General features: G+C 36.3%; 1 protein-coding gene across 2 annotated transcripts in view; it reads left to right on the top strand.

The window, feature by feature from the left end:
• Positions 1–19,887, top strand: part of LOC124304040 (potassium voltage-gated channel subfamily H member 2-like) — an 83,596-nt gene that overhangs the window by 7,149 nt on the left and 56,560 nt on the right. For both annotated transcript variants that reach the window (XM_046761980.1, XM_046761979.1), the window contains exons 2-4: positions 5,146–5,376; positions 11,029–11,187; positions 13,069–13,222. In XM_046761980.1, the coding sequence (XP_046617936.1) occupies positions 5,146–5,376; positions 11,029–11,187; positions 13,069–13,222 (544 nt within the window). The remainder of the gene's footprint in view (positions 1–5,145; positions 5,377–11,028; positions 11,188–13,068; positions 13,223–19,887) is intronic.

Raw genomic sequence — 19,887 nt, 5'->3', positions numbered from 1 at the left:
AGATTCTAACCTCGAAAATTCGTATCAACTACTTCGCCGCCAGAAACAGAGTTTGACAGCTGAAAATCGGGATGGCCAGCCTGCAACGAAGAGCCGATAAAACTCGCGCATGCGCGGTTGATCTTCAAGTTTCAAGAGATCGTCCCGGTATATTAAGGTGGACCTTAAAAAAGTAATTTTTGAATTTCGACCGGCACGGTCCTCAAATCGGTTCTAAATAATTAAAAAATTATTTCTCGAATGTTTTTAGATTTTCATCTCATCTCTAACCCGTCCACCAAAGCGGGCCGATTTCCACATCAAATTTACCGAACGGATTTAGATGAAATTTGGTATAGAGAGGTTTCTTGGGTCGCTGATTAGGAATCTGATCTCTAAATTTGAAAATTTAAAATGGTGGATCCAATATACTCGCCCAAAACCCCAAAAGTCACATGATATTGCCATATTAGATCCACCATTTTGATTCGGAGGGCGCGCCGGTCGAAATTTAAAAATGACTTTTTTGAGAACCATTCTAAAATATATGATTATATACGTACAGCAAATAATCATTAATTTCATTAATTTTCAAAAATACTTTACTTTTATTTAATCATTATTATATTCCATAACGGTTGTATTAATTCCTCCCCCTTTTTTCCTTCAACTCGCTCTGCACGCAATCGCGGATCACGCGCGCTTTGGGTGAAAAAAAAAAAGAAACACTTCGGATTAAATTGCAAACGCAAAATGCACGTGTGTTGTAAAGTGCAAAGAGAGATGATCGGATAGATAAATAAATAGAGATTGATTGATTGATAAAGAAAGTTTATTAAGCCAAGGCTGAATTCAGCCAGATGGCTAAATAGAGTGGGAGAGAGAGAGAGAGAGATTGGGTAAAAAAAAAGAGAAAAGGCAGAAGCCATTCGCGGCATGAATTTGATCGTACCGAGAGAAAAAAAGAAATAATTGAATGATAAAATGAATATTAAAGGCAGAGGAAAAAAACATTACTCGCAATATCGATCATAGTTATTTGAATTAAATTAATGCGAATATGGCAGAAAAAGGAAGAGAAAAAAAAGAACGTCACCGAAAAGAAAGTTCCACATTTTTCGTCCTTTTTATTTATTGTGTTGTACATCTGGCAGAGCAGGTGCACAAAGTTGGTACAAATTGGATTATCGGAATAATTCCGGCAAGGTTTTATCTACGATACCTCAGACGTATACATGTATACCTATTGTACGTATACACATACAAGATCACATCTGTTATCCTACCGAAGATGCGCCGAATTAACGTTAGGGCAAGAAAAGGATGAACGAAGTAAAAACTTGGGCTACGTAAAGCATATTCATTAATGCCTTTTGCTTCCGGCTAACTTTTTTTTCGGTTCGAAACGAAATGCGAGTTTGATTCAATCAGTCAATGTGAGAGAACACTGAACTGTAATAACACTGGAACGATTACTGGGCATTAATGAATATTACTGTAAGTATACTTGGCCATAGTGATTCTGTGAGGGCTAATTTTATCAATGAGTCCGTTACGTTGGCAATGAAAAGTCAGTCCGCAGCGCCACCGCCGGCCGATCTTGAAACAGGCGCAATCTTTGTAAACATAACATAACCTATAACCGTCGAATCTAAGCCAAAAATACGAACAAGCGACAGCTAATTTTCAGGAAAAATAAGCTGCAGGCTGATTCTGCATTGCCAACGTAACCGACTCGTCGAAAAAATTAACCGTCTCAGAATCCCTGCGGCCTTAGATGTACATATAAGTATCAGGGTGGTTCTTAAAAAGGTTATTTTTGAATTCCGACCGCTCAATCCCCCCTCCCCAAATCGGTTTAAGACAATTAAAAAGTAATTTCCTAATTTTTTCAGATTCTTGTCTCAACCCTAACCCCTCCCGCCAACAGGATGGACTACCCCATTAAAAATACACGTGTTTCGAACACATTCTCACAATCGGTATATATTTTATTGCAAGAGTTGAGGTAAAAATCTGAAAAAGTAAGGAAATTATTTTTCATTTATTTGGAGACAATTTGAAGGGGTGGACAGTCGAAATTAAAAAATGACCTTTTCAAGGACCACCCTAATATGTATAAATGTACACGTGATTTTCCAAAAATGCTCAACTACGTGACTTATGCCGAAAATCCTCCTTCTTCACCGTATTGTACATACGTACATGCACACATATGCAAATAAATACCGACTATGTCCCGTTTTAAAAAATTATCATGTATCGCTTGTACTTTATTCTAATCCTTTGATTTAATTGTTTATTTCTTGTTTCCACATTATATAGGTATATACCTATACGATATTTGATTCATAATTTCAGTCTTGGTCGTTTACTTCATCTGCCTATTTTTTTTTCTCCTTTTCTTCAAATTATGCGCACTTGACGGCAACATCGGTCAAACTTGAGACGAGATTCTTCCGCGTAGGTGAATCAATCGTTGAGTTTTAATACTTGGAGGTGCTGTTGTTGTTGTTTTTTATTTTCTTTTCTTCCAACATATTTCGAAAAGAAATTCCTTATTCTCGAACGTGTTAAGTAAAAAAACATCCGATCATCGTGAACGAAGAAACGAAGAAAGAAACAAAGAAACGGGAAAAACCACGCGGAAGGGAAATTGTTTTTAAGATAAATTCCTTAACCATTAACAATAACAATAATAACAATAACGACGACGAGCATTGGATTCCACGAACTACGTATACACGAGTGACAATTATAGCGTAGAGACCTGTGTTACCAACATACACACATGCGGTGCACACACACGTACGCGTTCACACAACGAACACAAGTACGGACGTGACATACGCCTGATATTGATACACTGCGTGAGAAAAATCAAACTCCCCAGCGGGGCCGCGGATCGCGACATGGAAAATTAATTGCCGGGGGTGGAGGGGTGGGGGTTCGGGGCTGGGGCAACGTTGGGGATAATAAGGAGGTCACGGGCCAGAAAGCCGGCTGGTTGGTCGGGTTCGCGCTTGTTTATATATAGCCTCGATAAAATTAGCAGCAGAGGGACTGTCGTCCCGCGCACACGACAGATGACAACTGCGACAAGGCCGGCACCCTACCTTCCTCTCCCTTTCCCCCTGACCCTAACCTAAACGACCCTGTTTAGTAAGGAATTTGTACTTTTCTTTTTTTCTTCTTCTATTTCTAGATCGCAGCGCGTGTGTAGCATACGACGTATAACTAGATGGGCGATGGTTGTTTGTTTTTTTTTTTCATTTTTCACTTTTTTTTTTTTATTTCTCACGTGCCCTGTAAAAAGTCTCGAACGAAACCGGAACTCGGTAGTGAAATTCTAAAAGGTGCATCGTCCGGTTTTAATTTTTCAAACACTCTGACCGGAATATCTCGAAAACTGTAGAAGATGTTTTTGATTTCATATTGTAGATGATGAAATTTTTTGTAAGAAAGGCTTAGACTACTTTACACTTGAATGTTCATCTTATATATTCGGTAGAAAGAAGTTTAAAGTTGAGTGCACTTAACAAATGAATTAAGATCCTTATTTACCTTGCAAATTTTTATCTCAGCCTTGTTCTGAGCTGATAGAAGTTGTGTTACGCAGTAGTCAAGACATTTTTTAAAAAACTCATGATCATCTAGAAAATGAAACCAAGAACAGCTTTCCAAATTTTATGGTTTTCCAGGTATTTCGGTTAGACTGTTTGAAAAATTCAAACCGCATGTGTCACCGTTTAGAATTTTTTTTACCGAGCTCCAGTTTCTATGCACGCTGCAATTCGTTTTTTTTTTGTTAAATAATCATCAGACAATTCGCCAACTCGTATATAATATAATGTATAAGAGAACAGTTTTCGAAATTATTCACAGTTTTTGATTTCTTCAGTTGAACGGCGAATCTTAATGTAGAGGTGAACATAACATGAAAAAATGACAAAAACAAAAAACGAATGATTTTTTTTTTTTCCACTTTCAATTACCTCTCTGGTGTTTAGAACTTTTCCGGAAGTGATCGAACAGCAAAAATGCGGCTTGGATATCAACCCTTCATTAGATACGTCAGCTTTCATTGCGCCAATACGCGTGTGGGGTCGTCGGAGACCCCATTTTCCTAATGCAATATTTACACCTGGAAAACAAATAAAAAGTTTTAAATAGAAAATTTTGTTTTTCTGTGTGTCTGGCAATAAGGATTTACTGGTTACAATTTCAAATTTATTGCTGATCTTTAATGAACAATATTTCATCTCAAAATTCGAAAAACTTGAAAATTTGACCACTATAGACGATATCGGATGAAAAAAAATAAAAATATTTCTTTGCTTGAAAATGATTCTTTTTGAACATAGTTTCTAAGACAAAGATACGAACAAACAAAATCATCCACGGCACAAATTTTTTTAGAAAATGAATAAAAGAACACATTTTTGACAAACGAAAAATTACATGTAATGAGAAAAACGGACTTATTAAATATTTATAAATTCCTAACGTTATATTATCAATATTATCTCCAACTTTCGTTAAAATTTAAGTTGACAAAAATAAAAATCTGACGTTGCACCTCCTTCCAATAAACCAGCACGTTCGCGGATGGAATCAATGCATTGATGGAATTAATCACAACTTCCTTGCTATCTTTGGGAATCGATCATGGAGTTAGTTGAGTATTTCGTTAGATTTCAAGTTCCCTTGAAGCTCTGCAATTCGTAAAAATGGCGCAATCCAGAGATATCAAAATCTCGGAATCTCGGAAAATACTGATTTTCAACACTTGTGCCCGTGGAAACTTTTGATCGAGAGGTTATGTATTACAACATAATAAAATTTCAGCCAATTCCCATAAGGATTCTGCGGGGTCCTTTACAGGTATTCTTTGATTACACAAAGGCGAATACGTTTTTTTCTTCTCGTACGTATCGCATTTTTGCGATACTTTTTTATTCCTTCATTATCTTTATTTACTTATTTTGTTTCCTTACAACACGCGCTAATAATACAATTAATTCCGATACAACCTATTAGTTATTTATCTATAAATTTTGCAAAGAATCTCGGTATGAAAAACTCGAAAAACTTTGAAGGTAAAAGTGCATTGAAAAAAGTAAGTTATATATCAAAAAAATGACGAGGATTTCCCGATGATTGCAGATCGCAGTTTCCTCGTGGCGAACGCTCACCAAGGATTATGCCACATAATATACTGTTCGGACGGTTTTTGCCGCCTGACGGGATTCTCCCGTGCGGAGGTGATGCAGAGGCTGGCGGTATGCGAGTTTCTCCACGGACCTATGACGTCACCGCACGCGGTCGCCGCCCTCCGAGACGCCCTGGCTGCCGGCGTCGAGAAACACTTCGAAATACTCTACTACAAGAAAGATGGTCAGAGCCTAAATTTTTTTCATTTTTTTGCCGGAGCGTTGGTCGACCTGCGTCGAGAAGGTTAACCCTTTGGGTCAAGTTTTACGACGATATGGTTCGCCTAGGGTTTTTTTGGATCGATGATTGCGAAATCTGATATCGGAGCTAGAAGATTCAAGATGGCGGATACAGTAAGGGAGGCTAAATTCAAATTTCATTGAATTTAGACGAGATACTTTACGAATGGGATTTTGGGGTTGGCGAGTACAAATCTCGTACCGGATTTGAAAAAATCAAGATGGCGGATCCAATGTAGAGGGCGAAAGATTGAAAAATTGATTAAATTTGGACAAAAATCTGGACACAGGGGTTTTTTGGGTTACTTATCACGAATTTGAAGTCTCATTATCATAAATGGTACGGACAAAGTTCAAATTTGATTACAAATATCGTACCAGATTTTGAAAATTCAAGATGACGGATCCAATGTAGAGGGCGAAAGATTGAAAAATTGATTAAATTTGGACAAAAATCTGGACACAGGGGTTTTTTGGGTTACTTATCACGAATTTGAAGTCTCATTATCATAAACGGTACGGACAAAGTTCAAATTTGAGTACAAATATCGTACCAGATTTTGAAAATTCAAGATGGCGGATCTAATAAAGAGGGTAAAAGTTTGAAAAATTGAATAAATTTGTACAAAAAACTGAGCACAGGGGTTTTTTGGGTTACTTATCACGAATTTGAAGTCTCATTATCATAAACGGTACGGACAAAGTTCAAATTTGATTACAAATATCGTACCAGATTTTGAAAATTCAAGATGACGGATCCAATGTAGAGGGCGAAAGATTGAAAAATTGATTAAATTTGGACAAAAATCTGGACACAGGGGTTTTTTGGGTTACTTATCACGAATTTGAAGTCTCATTATCATAAACGGTACGGACAAAGTTCAAATTTGAGTACAAATATCGTATCAGATTTTGAAAATTCAAGATGGCGGATCTAATAAAGAGGGTAAAAGTTTGAAAAATTGAATAAATTTGTACAAAAAACTGAGCACAGGGGTTTTTTGGGTTACTTATCACGAATTTGAAGTCTCATTATCATAAACGGTACGGACAAAGTTCAAATTTGAGTACAAATATCGTATCAGATTTTGAAAATTCAAGATGGCGGATCCAATATAGAGGGTAAAAGTTTGAAAAATTGAATAAATCTGTACAAAAAACTGAGCACAGGGGTTTTTTGGGTTACTTATCACGAATTTGAAGTCTCATAATCAAAATTGAAAATGGTGAATTCAAATAATAGACATGATTTTTTTAAATTCGTCGAACAAAGAGCTTTGACTTACAAAAATTACATACCTAGTCGATAAAATGAAATTTATAAAACAGCAAAGATTATTCGTGGCAACAGAAAACTGTGGATAAAATGGGATTCAAAAGTTGCAGCCGAGACGAGAAACACAAAGAAAAAAAAAAAAATGCGTAGCCCGAAATGGCGCGATTTAGTTGAATATGTAATTTCGTAAGAATTACGCAATGCGTCGCGTCACTGCATCGGCAGGTATGCATTCGGCAAAGAGCTCGGATCTTTTTGCGAGTTCTGCAACGTCCGGATTAAGTCGCGTATACGCGTCGCCTCCGCGTTCCTATCCTGATTGTCGGTCTAATAATATACTATATATCTGGGCAACGACGGTACCCAGGTACGTAGTTATAATTCGCAGTACCCGAACCCGCGATGCGCCAAAATTAACCGTCATTATACGATTGCGCGGAACGGTGTTTTTCTTTCAGTTTCGGTAATAATATCGGATACCACGCAAATAAAAAATACAAAGATAATAAAAAATATGTTACCAAATGCAGTTTATTTGTCGGCAGGCGAATGATATTAACTCTATAAATATTGCAATTAATTAATTCCGCAGGTGTGTTTGTGTAAATTATTTACGAACAAATTATTAGATTTTTAATTTGTATTCAGTGGTCTTTTTTCGTTAATTTATTTTCATCGAAAATATACGCATTAATTTCAACTCACTTTTTTTTAACAGCGAAAATTTAACACTCTGCATAATTGCGATCATTTTTGATTTCGAATACTGTAATTCTCTTTACGGGTACATTTTCAATCACAATCAGATACTTTTTCTTTTCTGTCGGATGGGTATCGTTGAATTTTAGATTCACCGTTAGATCAACAAATGTAGGAATAGATTCGAATCGACTGTTGAAGAAGCGAGTTTATTCTCCGGTGAATTATTGCGAACAACAATTTTCCAAACACGTTAGAAATCTAAACGAATTTGCCAGATTATTACTAACAATTCAAATGCGATATGAAGTAAAAAACGATACCTGTAACTCCTCATTTTTTTTTTTTCTCTCAAGTTTCTCTCTTCCATTTTGTTTTTTCGTTTTTTTTTTTTTCTTTTCGTTAAAAAAATCATACCGGGTCAAGATTGCAAGTTAATGAATATGACAAATAGCAATTTTTTAAAGATTTTTTTTTTCCCTCATCTATCAAAGATTCGCGCAAACTCAGTCAGTGTCGCGAAGTTGTGACGTCACAACGAAACGTCGCCCCTCCCCTCTCCCCCCTTCACCCTTGCGCTGCGGCATTCGCTACGTCATCGACGAACAATGCCCCCAGTGATGTGCAGAGAGGAGAGGAGAGGAGAGGAGAGGAGAGGAGAGGAGAGGAGAGGAGAGAGAAACGGCGCCTTCACTACTCTGCATACTATGACACTTTACTTATAGTTGGACCGGGTCGATCGAACGGACAAACTAGAGGCGAATTGAGTCGTGCAAGCTGGTCGGTTTTTCTCTCCTATTATACTCTTCTTATTCTTATTTTTGTCCTCAAGAAATAAGAAAAATAAAAAAAACACACAGCTGTGAATCGTTGTTCTATCCAAATTTTCATCATTCATCCTCTGTTCTTCTGTTCTACTTCTTCTTCTTTTTTTTTCCAACATTTTTCATCAATTCAATGACCAATTTGTCACAGTGAAAAGTTTTACGTTCATTAGGGTGTTTCAGACAAAAATTATACGCTATTTTCCAACGTGGCAACCAATGAAAAGCTTGTTTCGGTTGAACGAAAAATTCTGTCAAAAAATGAGCGTTCTAGGTTATGTGGAAGATCGTGATTTTTCACTTTGGTAAATTTTATTGCAATTTATGAAGTACCGCGAATGACAGTTTTTTCTACTACTTACGTCCATCAGAATATCAATTAACGTCGTAAATAGGACTCACGCTTGTAACTTTAATAATAAGTCTCCAGTTGATGCTTGAGAAATGCATGTGACGATTTTTTCACCATTTATTAAATCTCATAAAATAGTTGTAATTTAATATGCTACGGATCTTTGAGTTGAATATAAATTTAAGGAAAGAAATAATAATTCAAGTGCTACATGTTTCTGTATAAATTCAAAAAAGCGTTTAAAAAAAAAGTGTAAAATCAGATGAGGACGGTCTTCCACTTAACGTAGGACGCTCATCTTTCTCCAAAATCTATCTTTGAACCTGAACAAACTTTGTAGGGGATGCCAGTTGGGAAATTGAAAAATTCTTTTTTCTTCTTTCAAACACCCTCGTGTTCATGACGTGTAGTAAGTAACTCTAAATTACGGAAAAACCTAATTGGATGTACGAGATAATTGATATCACGTGATCTGCACTCTGGTGAAAAACTTGACTAACAATAATAACACCGATCAACACGAATTTTGAGTCTGGATTACAGATGTCAAATTTTGATTTCTTCCGCGTAAATAATAAATGGAAAAATAATTTTATTAGGTAAAGTTTGTTTTTGTAGAAACCAGAACGATATTTCAAATTTTAAGAAAATTGACCTACTTTCTCAACCATTTATTGTCAATAACAACTGGACAACCTTCAGTTTTGCATTTAAATCACTTTTGTTCAATAATAATAATTGATAAAAAACTACAAATGTAAAAGAATTGATGAACAAAGTTTAAAAATGAATATTTTTTGTACTTCGTCCATTTTCTTACGGACTTTCTCGTATCAAACTCCAAACGTAATCTCTCATCATGATCTCGTTATACCGCCCCTGATAACGTTAACAACGATAAAGTCCATCACATCTTGGTGAAAAAGTTTTCCTTTTTCTTCTGAATAGGCACCCATATTAGCTATGAAGCAAAAACTTCAAGCCTTATTTATCAACGTAAAAAAGACAAAAACAAAGTTTATACGTAATAAATAAAGGGGTTGGTTATTATTCAATGTAGAGAATCGAAATTGATTTATCTCAATAGAAACTCGACGAAAATAATATTTTTTGCTGATCTGTGATAATCGGGCCGGTAAAGCTCGACCAAATACGTAAGTATATGTATAATCAACAATTCATAATTGATTTTTTTCTTTTTCTCGTTCTTCTCTCTCTCTCTCCCTCTCTCTGCGAAAAATAAAACCATCACGGAGAATTGATTACACACAGTTGTACGATACAATTCATACAACAAATATGTAACTGCCAAGTTTTTGTCTGTAATTTCGATTTTATAAAGAAAATAGGGGAAAAAATAAAGAAGTGCGAATACCTTGATATTACGGTAATAAAGGTCGCAGAAACATTTGACAAAGTAAACTACAGCTGTAATTATAAGCGGGTACAAGGCAAGGAAAAAGAGAAGAAAAAAAAAATGACATTCAACCTTCGAATAAGCACGCCAAAAAGTTAGTTTCAACAATTTCGAGCTGAACTATCGTCAAGTATACAGCGAAGAATAAAGAACAAAGTACAAAGATTGAGTATTGCAGAATAATTATAGAGTCTAGTCGGGCCGAGGGAAGAAAATAAAATAAAATAAAAATAAAAAAAAAAAAAAAAACAGCAATAAAAACAACGTCCGAAGGCGATATTACAACACGCTGTGTAAGGGTACGGTGAAAAATATAACTGTATACCGACCCGAGTTGCCTATCATAATCGCGTATCGGAATCTTGATATCGGAACTTTTGCAGCTGCTGCACGAGCTTTATCGCCGCGGCTTATTTCCAAGCGATTCGACCCTTCCTTTTTTCTTTCCTTCTTTTTCTCCGAGGTTTCGCCGCTCGCATTTAGTCGGAGGTCGAGGTCGAGTGCTGTCGAAAAGATAAATGAGAAAAAGGGAAAGAAAAATGCAACTTGAAAATAATACGATCGCCTACACATATGTATGTACGCATACATCGTATTCGAATTGAAAGTGACAGCAAAAACGACTCGAAAAGAAATGTTTTTTTTTTTTGTTTGCAACTCTCAAACATTTCGCGAAAGTTGTCTTTTCGTCGGGATTCAAAGAGCAAAGTTTTTTTTTTTTTTTTATCATTTTTCATTCTTTCAATTTGAAACTGAAATTTTCATTTTTCAAAATTCAATCTGTACTATTACTATAAATATAAACATTGATTTTTTCATTATTATTATTATTATTATTATTATTATTACCATAACGTTGTCGTTATTTTCTACACTTCTAGATTCCTTTTTTTTTTTTTTTTTTTTTTAGCTCACGCCTACGATTTCAATTCTGCCAGTGATGAAGCAATATTTTCGTGCAATTTATAATTATCGTCGATTACTTGATAAAGGTGTGTTACGTTATTAATTTGACGAAAATTCAACAGGAACAAAGTTCCTCTGCAGCGAGGTGATTGCCTTGATAAGGAGCGAGGTAGACGATATCTGTCTGCAAATAATAAACTTCGAGGACCTCTCAGCTCAGCCGTCTCAACCACCCGCCATTCCGCTGCCAAGTCACGCCAACAATCGCCTCGTTACTCGATGTGAGTCCCCTTGTTATTATTATTATTATTATCATCATCATCATCATCATCATCATCGTTTTTTCCTCTCATTAATCTTTTCCCTTATATACCTATTTATATTCTTCTCTTCAACGTACAACTTGTATATTGTTATACCTGTAGCAAAAAAGATCTGTTTGTCTTTTCATTTTTCTCCCGCTAATTGTTTATAACTAATAATCTGAAATCGAGCCTGAAGATAATCGGAAATAAAAATGTTTCGTTTTTTTTTTTTTTTTTTCATCGATTCGTTTTACCTTCACTTATTGCCAATTTCAAATCAATGATTGGCTTACATTTAACGTTCGTTAATAATATTACCCGCCAAAGAGCAGGAAAAGAAGGAAAAGGATAATTGAAAGAAAAAAACACCAGTTTTTTTTTTTTGACATAACGTAGATTATTATTTCAATAACGGTGATTTGTATACGGAATGAATTTCTAACGACTGCATGATTCGTCGTCTACTGCATTTTAATGCGCATGCTCTAAAATTGTAGAGTAGTAGTTTCCCAGGGTGACCAAACGTCATTAACTCAGATGACATTTCACCGCGATTTACGTAACCTCAAAAATTTTAACAGCCGTCGATGTTGAGCACAACTACTAGCGACAACTGTCAAAATCTTTGAGGTTACGTTCACGACGTTTGGCCGCCCTGGCAAACAACTGCTCTCGGATTTTCAGCGCATGCGCATGACATCGTAGCAGACGACGGACAGTTCGGCTGTTAAATAATCACTCTGTATACTTACATATGTACGTATGTATATTTGGACAGAAAAAAACGAGAAGAAGAAACACGTTTTTGCTAATCAAGAATCGTTGCAAAAACCGATTAAAAAAAAAAACCGTAAAGACATGGAAAAAGCAACAAAATATATACCTTAGGGTGATTCAGAACAGGGCCTTTTTTTTAGAATTCACTCTTCTCTGAGATTCTTGATCTTTTTCACTAAAAACTAGTTTACGCAAAAGGCCTGGGTTGACAAAATTTTTTTACCGCAGTCTCGACGACATTGAAACTTCGGAAAAGGCTATTTTCGGTAATTTTGAAATTGAGATATCTTTAAATCCTTCGGCGACTATGTTTAGTACGACGAAACAAAAGTTTTCGTAAAACCTGAGACGCGTGCGATTTTTTTAGTACCGAAAATAAAATCTATGTTGAAATTCTTAAGAACTAATTTTTTCAACTTTCAAATATTAAAATATTTCACCGCTCTCTGTTTCTCTTCTTGCTTTACAGCGAACAAGAGTTCACGCGAACTCGGAGAAATCTGAGCCGATAGTAAATACCGCCTCATCAAATTATTATTGTTGAATTTTTTTTTTTTTTTTTTTTTCAAGACCTCAGGAAAATCCTTACAACGCGACGTTTATTGGTTTTTAAAAATATTTCGACTGAAAAACAAATCTCGCGCAGGTACTAAAAAAAAAAAAAAAAAAACCACACGTATCTCAGGTATGGCAAAAACTTTTGTTCCGTCAAGCTTTTGCTTGGCCAACGAAGAATTTAATGATGTCTAAATTTCGAAATTCCCGAAAACAGTCTTTTCCGAAATTTCAACGTCCTCGAGGTATTAGTAAAAAATGTTTTTTCAGTCCAGTCAGCTATTTCGCGCGATCTATATTTCAGTGTTAAGAATTACAAAAATCTCGGCGGAAATAACAAAGCGAAATGTAAAAAAAAAAAAAAAAGGGCCCTTTTCCGAACCTTGCGTATTCGGTATTCTAGCATACGCGTTATAATAAAATAACCGACTAACTAAAAGCGGCCGGGCTGTAGATAGATTTCTGTTCTACCTACTAACTTTTGTTGTACTAATAATCGAATGCAATGATGGGTGACGGGAGCAGTCGACAGGGCGCGAGCATCGTTCCGGGCCGGATTATCGAGGACCGGAGTCGTCGGACCGCCCCGGGTTCTCGGACGCCAAAGAACATCGGCCACGCTTCAACCGAGGAGACTCGCCGACTCTCACGCCCTCGACGAGGAGGCCTCGGAAAATTGGTGAGTAGTTGTCTGCTTTTGTTACCGTACGATTATCAAATTTTCCCTGCTGCGCGAATTCTTCGTATTATTATTATATTCTTAATTTCAAATTTCGTTTTTTTTTTTTTTTTTTTTTTTTTTTTAAACAAGTATCGAACCGTTACACCCGTTTTCGATCATAAATTTATATGAATATATATACGTATACTGCGCGCTGCGGAGGGATGTGCGATTTTTAGACTATGATTGAAGGGAAAATTGTTTACATTGAAACGTAGAAAAATTCGTGACGGTCACTGAATGATAGTCGGAGAAAATTCAACGAATTTTTTCCCCGACTTTCCCTGACAAAAAATCATCACTTATCACCGACTGATATTCAAGCTAACAGTGACGAGTGTCTAGGAAATAAATCCTCCGAACAAATCGGTGTTCAAAAATACATTTTTACCATCTATTTAACGATCAGGGAACCGAACACATGGAAGAAACTTTGTTTTCTCTCTCTCTTTCTCTATTCGTTTTTCTTGAACAAAAAGTAAAAAAAAAAAAAGAGCAGTGTTTTTTTTTCTTTTCGAACTTGCCTATTTTTCTTCCCTTCAATGTATATTACAATTAGAGAAGTGTACGCGGTAAATACCAACTTGATGCGTTACATAACGCAACATCATGTTTTGTACAATTTATATTCACGAATTTATTGCACAAGGTATAATGTTATATACCTAATGTCCATGTAGATGAGGAATCTGGGTAAACAAGTCTATGCAGAGGCATACATATGGTAGATTATTATACAAGTTATACATACATACATGTGTATATATATATATGTATGTATGTATATATAATGTATGTGGACACGAGCTGCATCGAATACAGCTGCGAGTGATATACGATCCGATCTTTGCTGTGTATACCTGTATGGGGGATGGAAAAAAATATGTTTGCGACATTGAGGAATTGGTTTTATGAATCCGATACCGCGCCTTCAGAAGCAGAAGCAGCTGTTCGAGCTGCTGCTGCTGCTGCAGTAAATTCATTCCCATTCCGACTCTCTCTTAAAAAGTCATCTATACACATGTATAATTAGCGAGAGTAAATAAACGAATAAATCAACGAACGAATAAACGAACTAATCAATAAATCAATCAATCGACCCGGTGATGAATCAATGTTGATCGCAAAATGTTTCAACATATCAACGCTATAAATTCTAGGCTATTCAAGTTATGCCGATTTCCGTATAGGAATGTACACGTAACCAGGTGGGTATACAAATAATGCCGGTTTATTATGTTTTTAATTTTCCTTTTCGTGAAAATTGAAAATATAACAACAACAACGAGAACAAAACCTTCACTAACGAAGGTCGGCAAAAACTTTTCGGAATAATTCCAATCGTCGCAATACAAGACACCGGAAGTAGTAATCATAATAATAACAATAACAATTATATTCCAGAAAAAAATTATTCACCCTCATTAAAATTAATGTTATTTATATAACGTAATAATATAACCGAGTTTAAATGAAACTGTCGATAAAGAAAACAGGTTACAAAAAGAGTTTGAAAAACATTATCAAGGGACCCTTTTTCAACCTAACGTAAGAAATTTTTTCATCCCCCGCAAAACCGTCGGACGTATCGTTGCAATGCCATGAGAATGGCTGCGGGTAGGTCGATCGCATGTTATGGGATTTTTACAGGGGTTCTTTGGGGCTTTCTCGTCCGTTCCTTAATTCCTGACAATACGACGAACGTGATTTTTCTGAATTATTTACACCTGTATAATAAAGGAAGTCGAAAATAGTTGTAGGGGTGAGAGGTAATCGTATACGTGGATCGATGCGATTTTTTCGTTGAGACTGTTTTTCAAGCGTTGAGCGTGTATTGTGAAGGAGTGATAGTGAAAATTGGGAAAAAAAAAAAAAAAAAATTTAACAAAATATATCCAATTTCACTAAAGTACCATTTTCTTTTCTCGTCTTTTCTTTTTATTTTTATTTTTTTTTTTTCTTCAACCATCGCGCGCCGATGTGCTAAAATATTTTACTTTTAAAATAACGCGGCGCGGAATATCGAGAAGAAGACAAAAACGCAGAGAAACATAAAATCGCGAATCTCACAGTAGTCGACAATGATGACGCGTAAGCATTCTAACCTCGGTAACGGGGAAAATTTTCTTGAAAATATTGGAGTCGGGTACTGATTGAAGCGATTATTTCACAAGGTGTTTAAAAAAGCTGCACGGAAATGCGTCTTTTCTCTATTTTGCTCTGTTTTCTCAAACGTTACGAAAATGTTCGTCTTCGGCGTGCTCCCTAAAACGCTGCATACTTCTTCTAACAGAGATCCGCAAGCAGTAATTTTGTCAATATTCAGTCGTAATTCTTCGATAAGTTATAAAATAATTAAAAATAAAAAATTTCTCTATAACGTTGTAGATTATCTCTTACTATAGCCGTATACGTGTAACAAAAAACCCGATATATGTATGAATTTAATATTTTTTTAATTATTTGAAACTTTGAGGTTTTCGGCCCCCGTTGAAAATGGTTTTTTTTTTCATTTTTATTTCTCCCTGATTCTTGAAGATACGAAAATAAACATGAAATATAGTTTGTTTTTGTTTTTTTTTTTTTGTCCCCAACAACTTTTGTTTGACATATTTTTTGATAAAGTTGTCAGGTTCCGAATTAAACGGTTTTTACCGTTTTTTTTTTAATGGTATCGGGGGAGATTATCACATGTATAAATATATAAATAAAATTATTATCACAGTTCGATTCGGCGTACATCAAATAACCCTTGGATCAAGTTTCCGGATTCATACTTAAAAAGCGCTACCTTTCATGCTTATTTACTAGTCTAGCAGCACAAACGTCAACCATATAGGCCGCACAGAAGAATCAAATTGTACATTGTCGCGTTTCTTCCTACTTCCGGTTGCACATTTCCGTCGCATTTACGAAATTAGTCCCACAAAATGCCACACACCGAGCAATAATATGTTACACGTCGAAATAAAAAATAAAAAAATCTGTCCGCACAGCTCCTTATATACGCTCCGTTTCTGTTGATGTGTTTTGACTGGAGAATTAGTAGGCGAAAAAAGCGAGGAATAAAAAAAAAACACCAACAACCCGATCTGCATTACAGTCGTTATTATTACTATAGTTTTTGCAAACATGGCGACGTCGGTACCTAGTTGTGAGAAAGAGCCAATTGTTAATAGAGCGAGCGAGAGAAAGAGAAGGAAAAAAAAAAAATTTACAACGGAAGAAAAGAAACGTGGCAAAATATAGAAAAAAAAGCGAAAAAAAAAAACGAAACACGTTTGCTAGGGTTGAAAAACTAAAAAAAAAAAAATGTACGCACACGTTAGTATAATGTACATACTTACGTGTAAGTACCGACAGTGTACGACATTATAGGATAATTTGCGTGCTGTGTTCGTGCAGCAGGCTCTATTATATACACATTGTATATGTATCCTAATGTACATATATATATATATGGTGCGTTCCAAGCCGACTCGGTAAACGGTTGACCGTGACATTGTTTAATTTCACCAAGGATTTTTCCTGCGCTAGTACGACACCTGAAAAATTTCCACTCTTTTAATCACTCATCTTTACGCCGTGATTTTTTTTTTTAAACCCATCTCAAAAACACCCGTATTAATTTTTGTGAAACATGAAAAATAAAGTTTCGTCTTCGAAATGAAACATTTTCATGCAAGATTCAAAGTGTGACCTCTGGGTTTGTTTCATCATTTTTTTTTCTGTTTTGTTGAATCGTTTTTTCTATTTTCATACCTGTTAAAAATTAGTTACGAAATTTTGAAAAAAAAAAAAATCTTAAGTGTGTTTCAAAACCAGAGGAGCAATAAAACAAATCAGTAATCAAATCGGAGATGCGGTGTGTATTATATTGAACCTTTAACAGGTATGAAAATAGAAAATACAATTAAAAACACGGGAAAAAATTGTTAAAAAAAAAAAAAAAAAACTTGCGTGAAAATTTTTCATTTCGGAAATCAAACGATTTTTAGTTTTTTTCCCCTATTTCATAAAAATCAATTTGGGTGTTTCTGAGACGGGTTTAAAGAATGACGGGGCAAAGGCGAGTGTTTAAAAAAATTGCAATTTTTTGTTTTTGGAACATTTTCAAGGATCGTACTGACGCAGGCAAAATCCTTGGTGAAATTAAAAAATGTTACGGTCAACCGTTTACTGAGCTGGCGCGGAATGCCTCATATACAAGTATATTTGTGTACATATTATAGGCGTGTGTGGAGAAAAACGAGCAGAAGTTAGTGAGTCAATGCAAGCTTTTCGTGAAAAGTAACGATTCGAGAAACGCGCCCACACACAAACGCAGACGCGACGGAACGGAGAGGACCAAGAGCGAAAAAAATACTTTACAAGAAACCACAAGGCTCGCGTAACCGGTTCGATATATCGATGGATGGACGGACCCGTACAATGTTTCACATAGGTGAATTATTGTATTGTATACGAGTATGGGTACCTGATACGTATCGTAACGTAAGGTTGAACTTTCCGCAGCTTGCGGCAAAAGTCGTCCGATGTCAGCGATTAAACACGTGTTGCCCGCGGGGGCCGATCTTGGATGTATTCCAAAAAACCAAAAATCCTTGCTCATCGCTCTGGAACTAGGTTTAGGTATCACCGACACATATCTATACGCATATAATTGATGAACATGACACACGTTTTTGGAATTTGAACATTTAAGTGTCCGTAACAACACTTAATTTGTAACATTCACTTTCTTTCGCTTACCGATCCATTGAAAAGTAGGTTAAATCAACCAAAAACTTTTAGTCAACCTGCTGGGACGTTTTTTTTTTTTGTTTTTTTTTTCCAACCACGTACAGTATAATATTAACCCCGCGTATGCAAGAAAATCGGGATTGAATATTCAAAGACGAAAATTCTCCTCGTCGATGTAACAATTCTACTATACTACGCACGTTACAACTAAATAATGCTTAAATAAAGAATTGGAATGGCCGCAAAAAAAAACGCTTCGACGCCTAAAAGAATGAAGAGGAAAATTAATAATTAAACAAAAAACAGCAAACTTAAGTGAAAAATAAATGTATAATTACACATGTGTATAAAAGATGTATGTGGGGTTGGTGTGGCGGCACGGAGTTTATCGATCCCTGGGCAGACAACGGGAAAGCTGGGAGTAGAAAGAGAGAGAAAGAGAAAGAGGGAGAGAGAGAGAGAGAAAGAGAGAGAAAGAGAAAGAAAGAGAGAGAGAGAGAGACTGGCAGCCAGTCTGACCCAACACTGACACACTCCACTGGCGCGAGCCTGACCTCCGCGCTCTGCAGCTCTTTACCCCAACTATTGATTATTTCACAACCAACGCATTTCCACCCCCGAACCCCCGTTTCATTTTCTCCCATGATGCCTGTTGTTACACCCGTATTATACATGGATAATTACACTCGAAACTTTCATTTTTATTCGACGAAACGACGACGACATGTAATTGTTCGCATTATTTATATTATTTTTATTATTTTTGTTGTTGTGATTATGTTTATTATTGTTATTATCAGTAGTAGTGGCAGTATTAGAACAACGAGCGACAAAACTTCGGTGAAGTGACCGTAGAATCGGTAAAAAAAAAAAAAACTACGGCAGTGGTTTTTTTTTTTTTTTCTTTGGGTTTTAATTAGATTTTTTTTTTAACCAGAATCAAATCGACAAGTCAAATTTCGTATCGGTCGAATATTATTTGTTATTGAATTTCGTGAAAAATTTTACGCGGAAGCGTGTAGGAACGAAAAGGAAGCGAAACGAAACAATCGAAGATAAATCGTGGACAAAAAAGTACAAGCAAAGTACTCCAGAAGACTAATTCTTTCCTGTGCGAATGTATGTATGTAATAAAACACCACGCGGCTGTGATAATCTTATTACACCTTATACTTGGATTCAGCGATTCGATCCGATGTGTATTTTACACACGTACGAATGCAAAATTTACACACAGCGTGTGTACACTTTGCACGATTGTAACGATCATCGATTCCCTATCTAACGATACATCTGCACAGGCGAATACACGGATACGGGTATACTTTACACGTATATACGAGCGGAGTCGTGATAAATTATACTGAATTGTGTTTGCCTGCAGCAGGGCAGAGGAGAGGAGGGTTGGTTGGTTGCTCGGTTCTCCACCCCCTCGGCGACCTTGTTCCTGACCTTGATCCCGATTCGCTATAACACGCACTCGTCGTTACCCCAAATCTCCCCTGCAGCCGATATCGATATTCTTTCTTACGAGGAGCGATAACGATGACGAGAAAAAGAAGAATACAACCGATAAGAATGACGGGGTGAAATGGAATGAATTTATTCCGTTACATGCCGGGAGTTTTCGGTGAAACTTGCCGCTCGACGCCTGTCGGACAGGCAACCCGACCTGCATCTCGTATTCCAGCGTTACCGGAATGCACCTCCGGTTGCCTATCCCGTGGCGTCGAACGGTCAGTTTCACGGAATACTCGGGGGCTACATTGCTCGCGGTTGCATGCCTTCAAAGCGGTACCGTTTCGATTACGTTTTTCTTCATTTTCCATGCCTACACGTACATGTATAAATGTATATGTATGCCTGATTGTTTAGGGCGA

This window comes from Neodiprion virginianus, chromosome 4 (genome assembly GCF_021901495.1).
Source record: "Neodiprion virginianus isolate iyNeoVirg1 chromosome 4, iyNeoVirg1.1, whole genome shotgun sequence".
In the NCBI taxonomy this organism is placed as follows: domain Eukaryota; kingdom Metazoa; phylum Arthropoda; class Insecta; order Hymenoptera; family Diprionidae; genus Neodiprion; species Neodiprion virginianus.
This window is presented reverse-complemented; position numbering and strand designations above follow the sequence as displayed.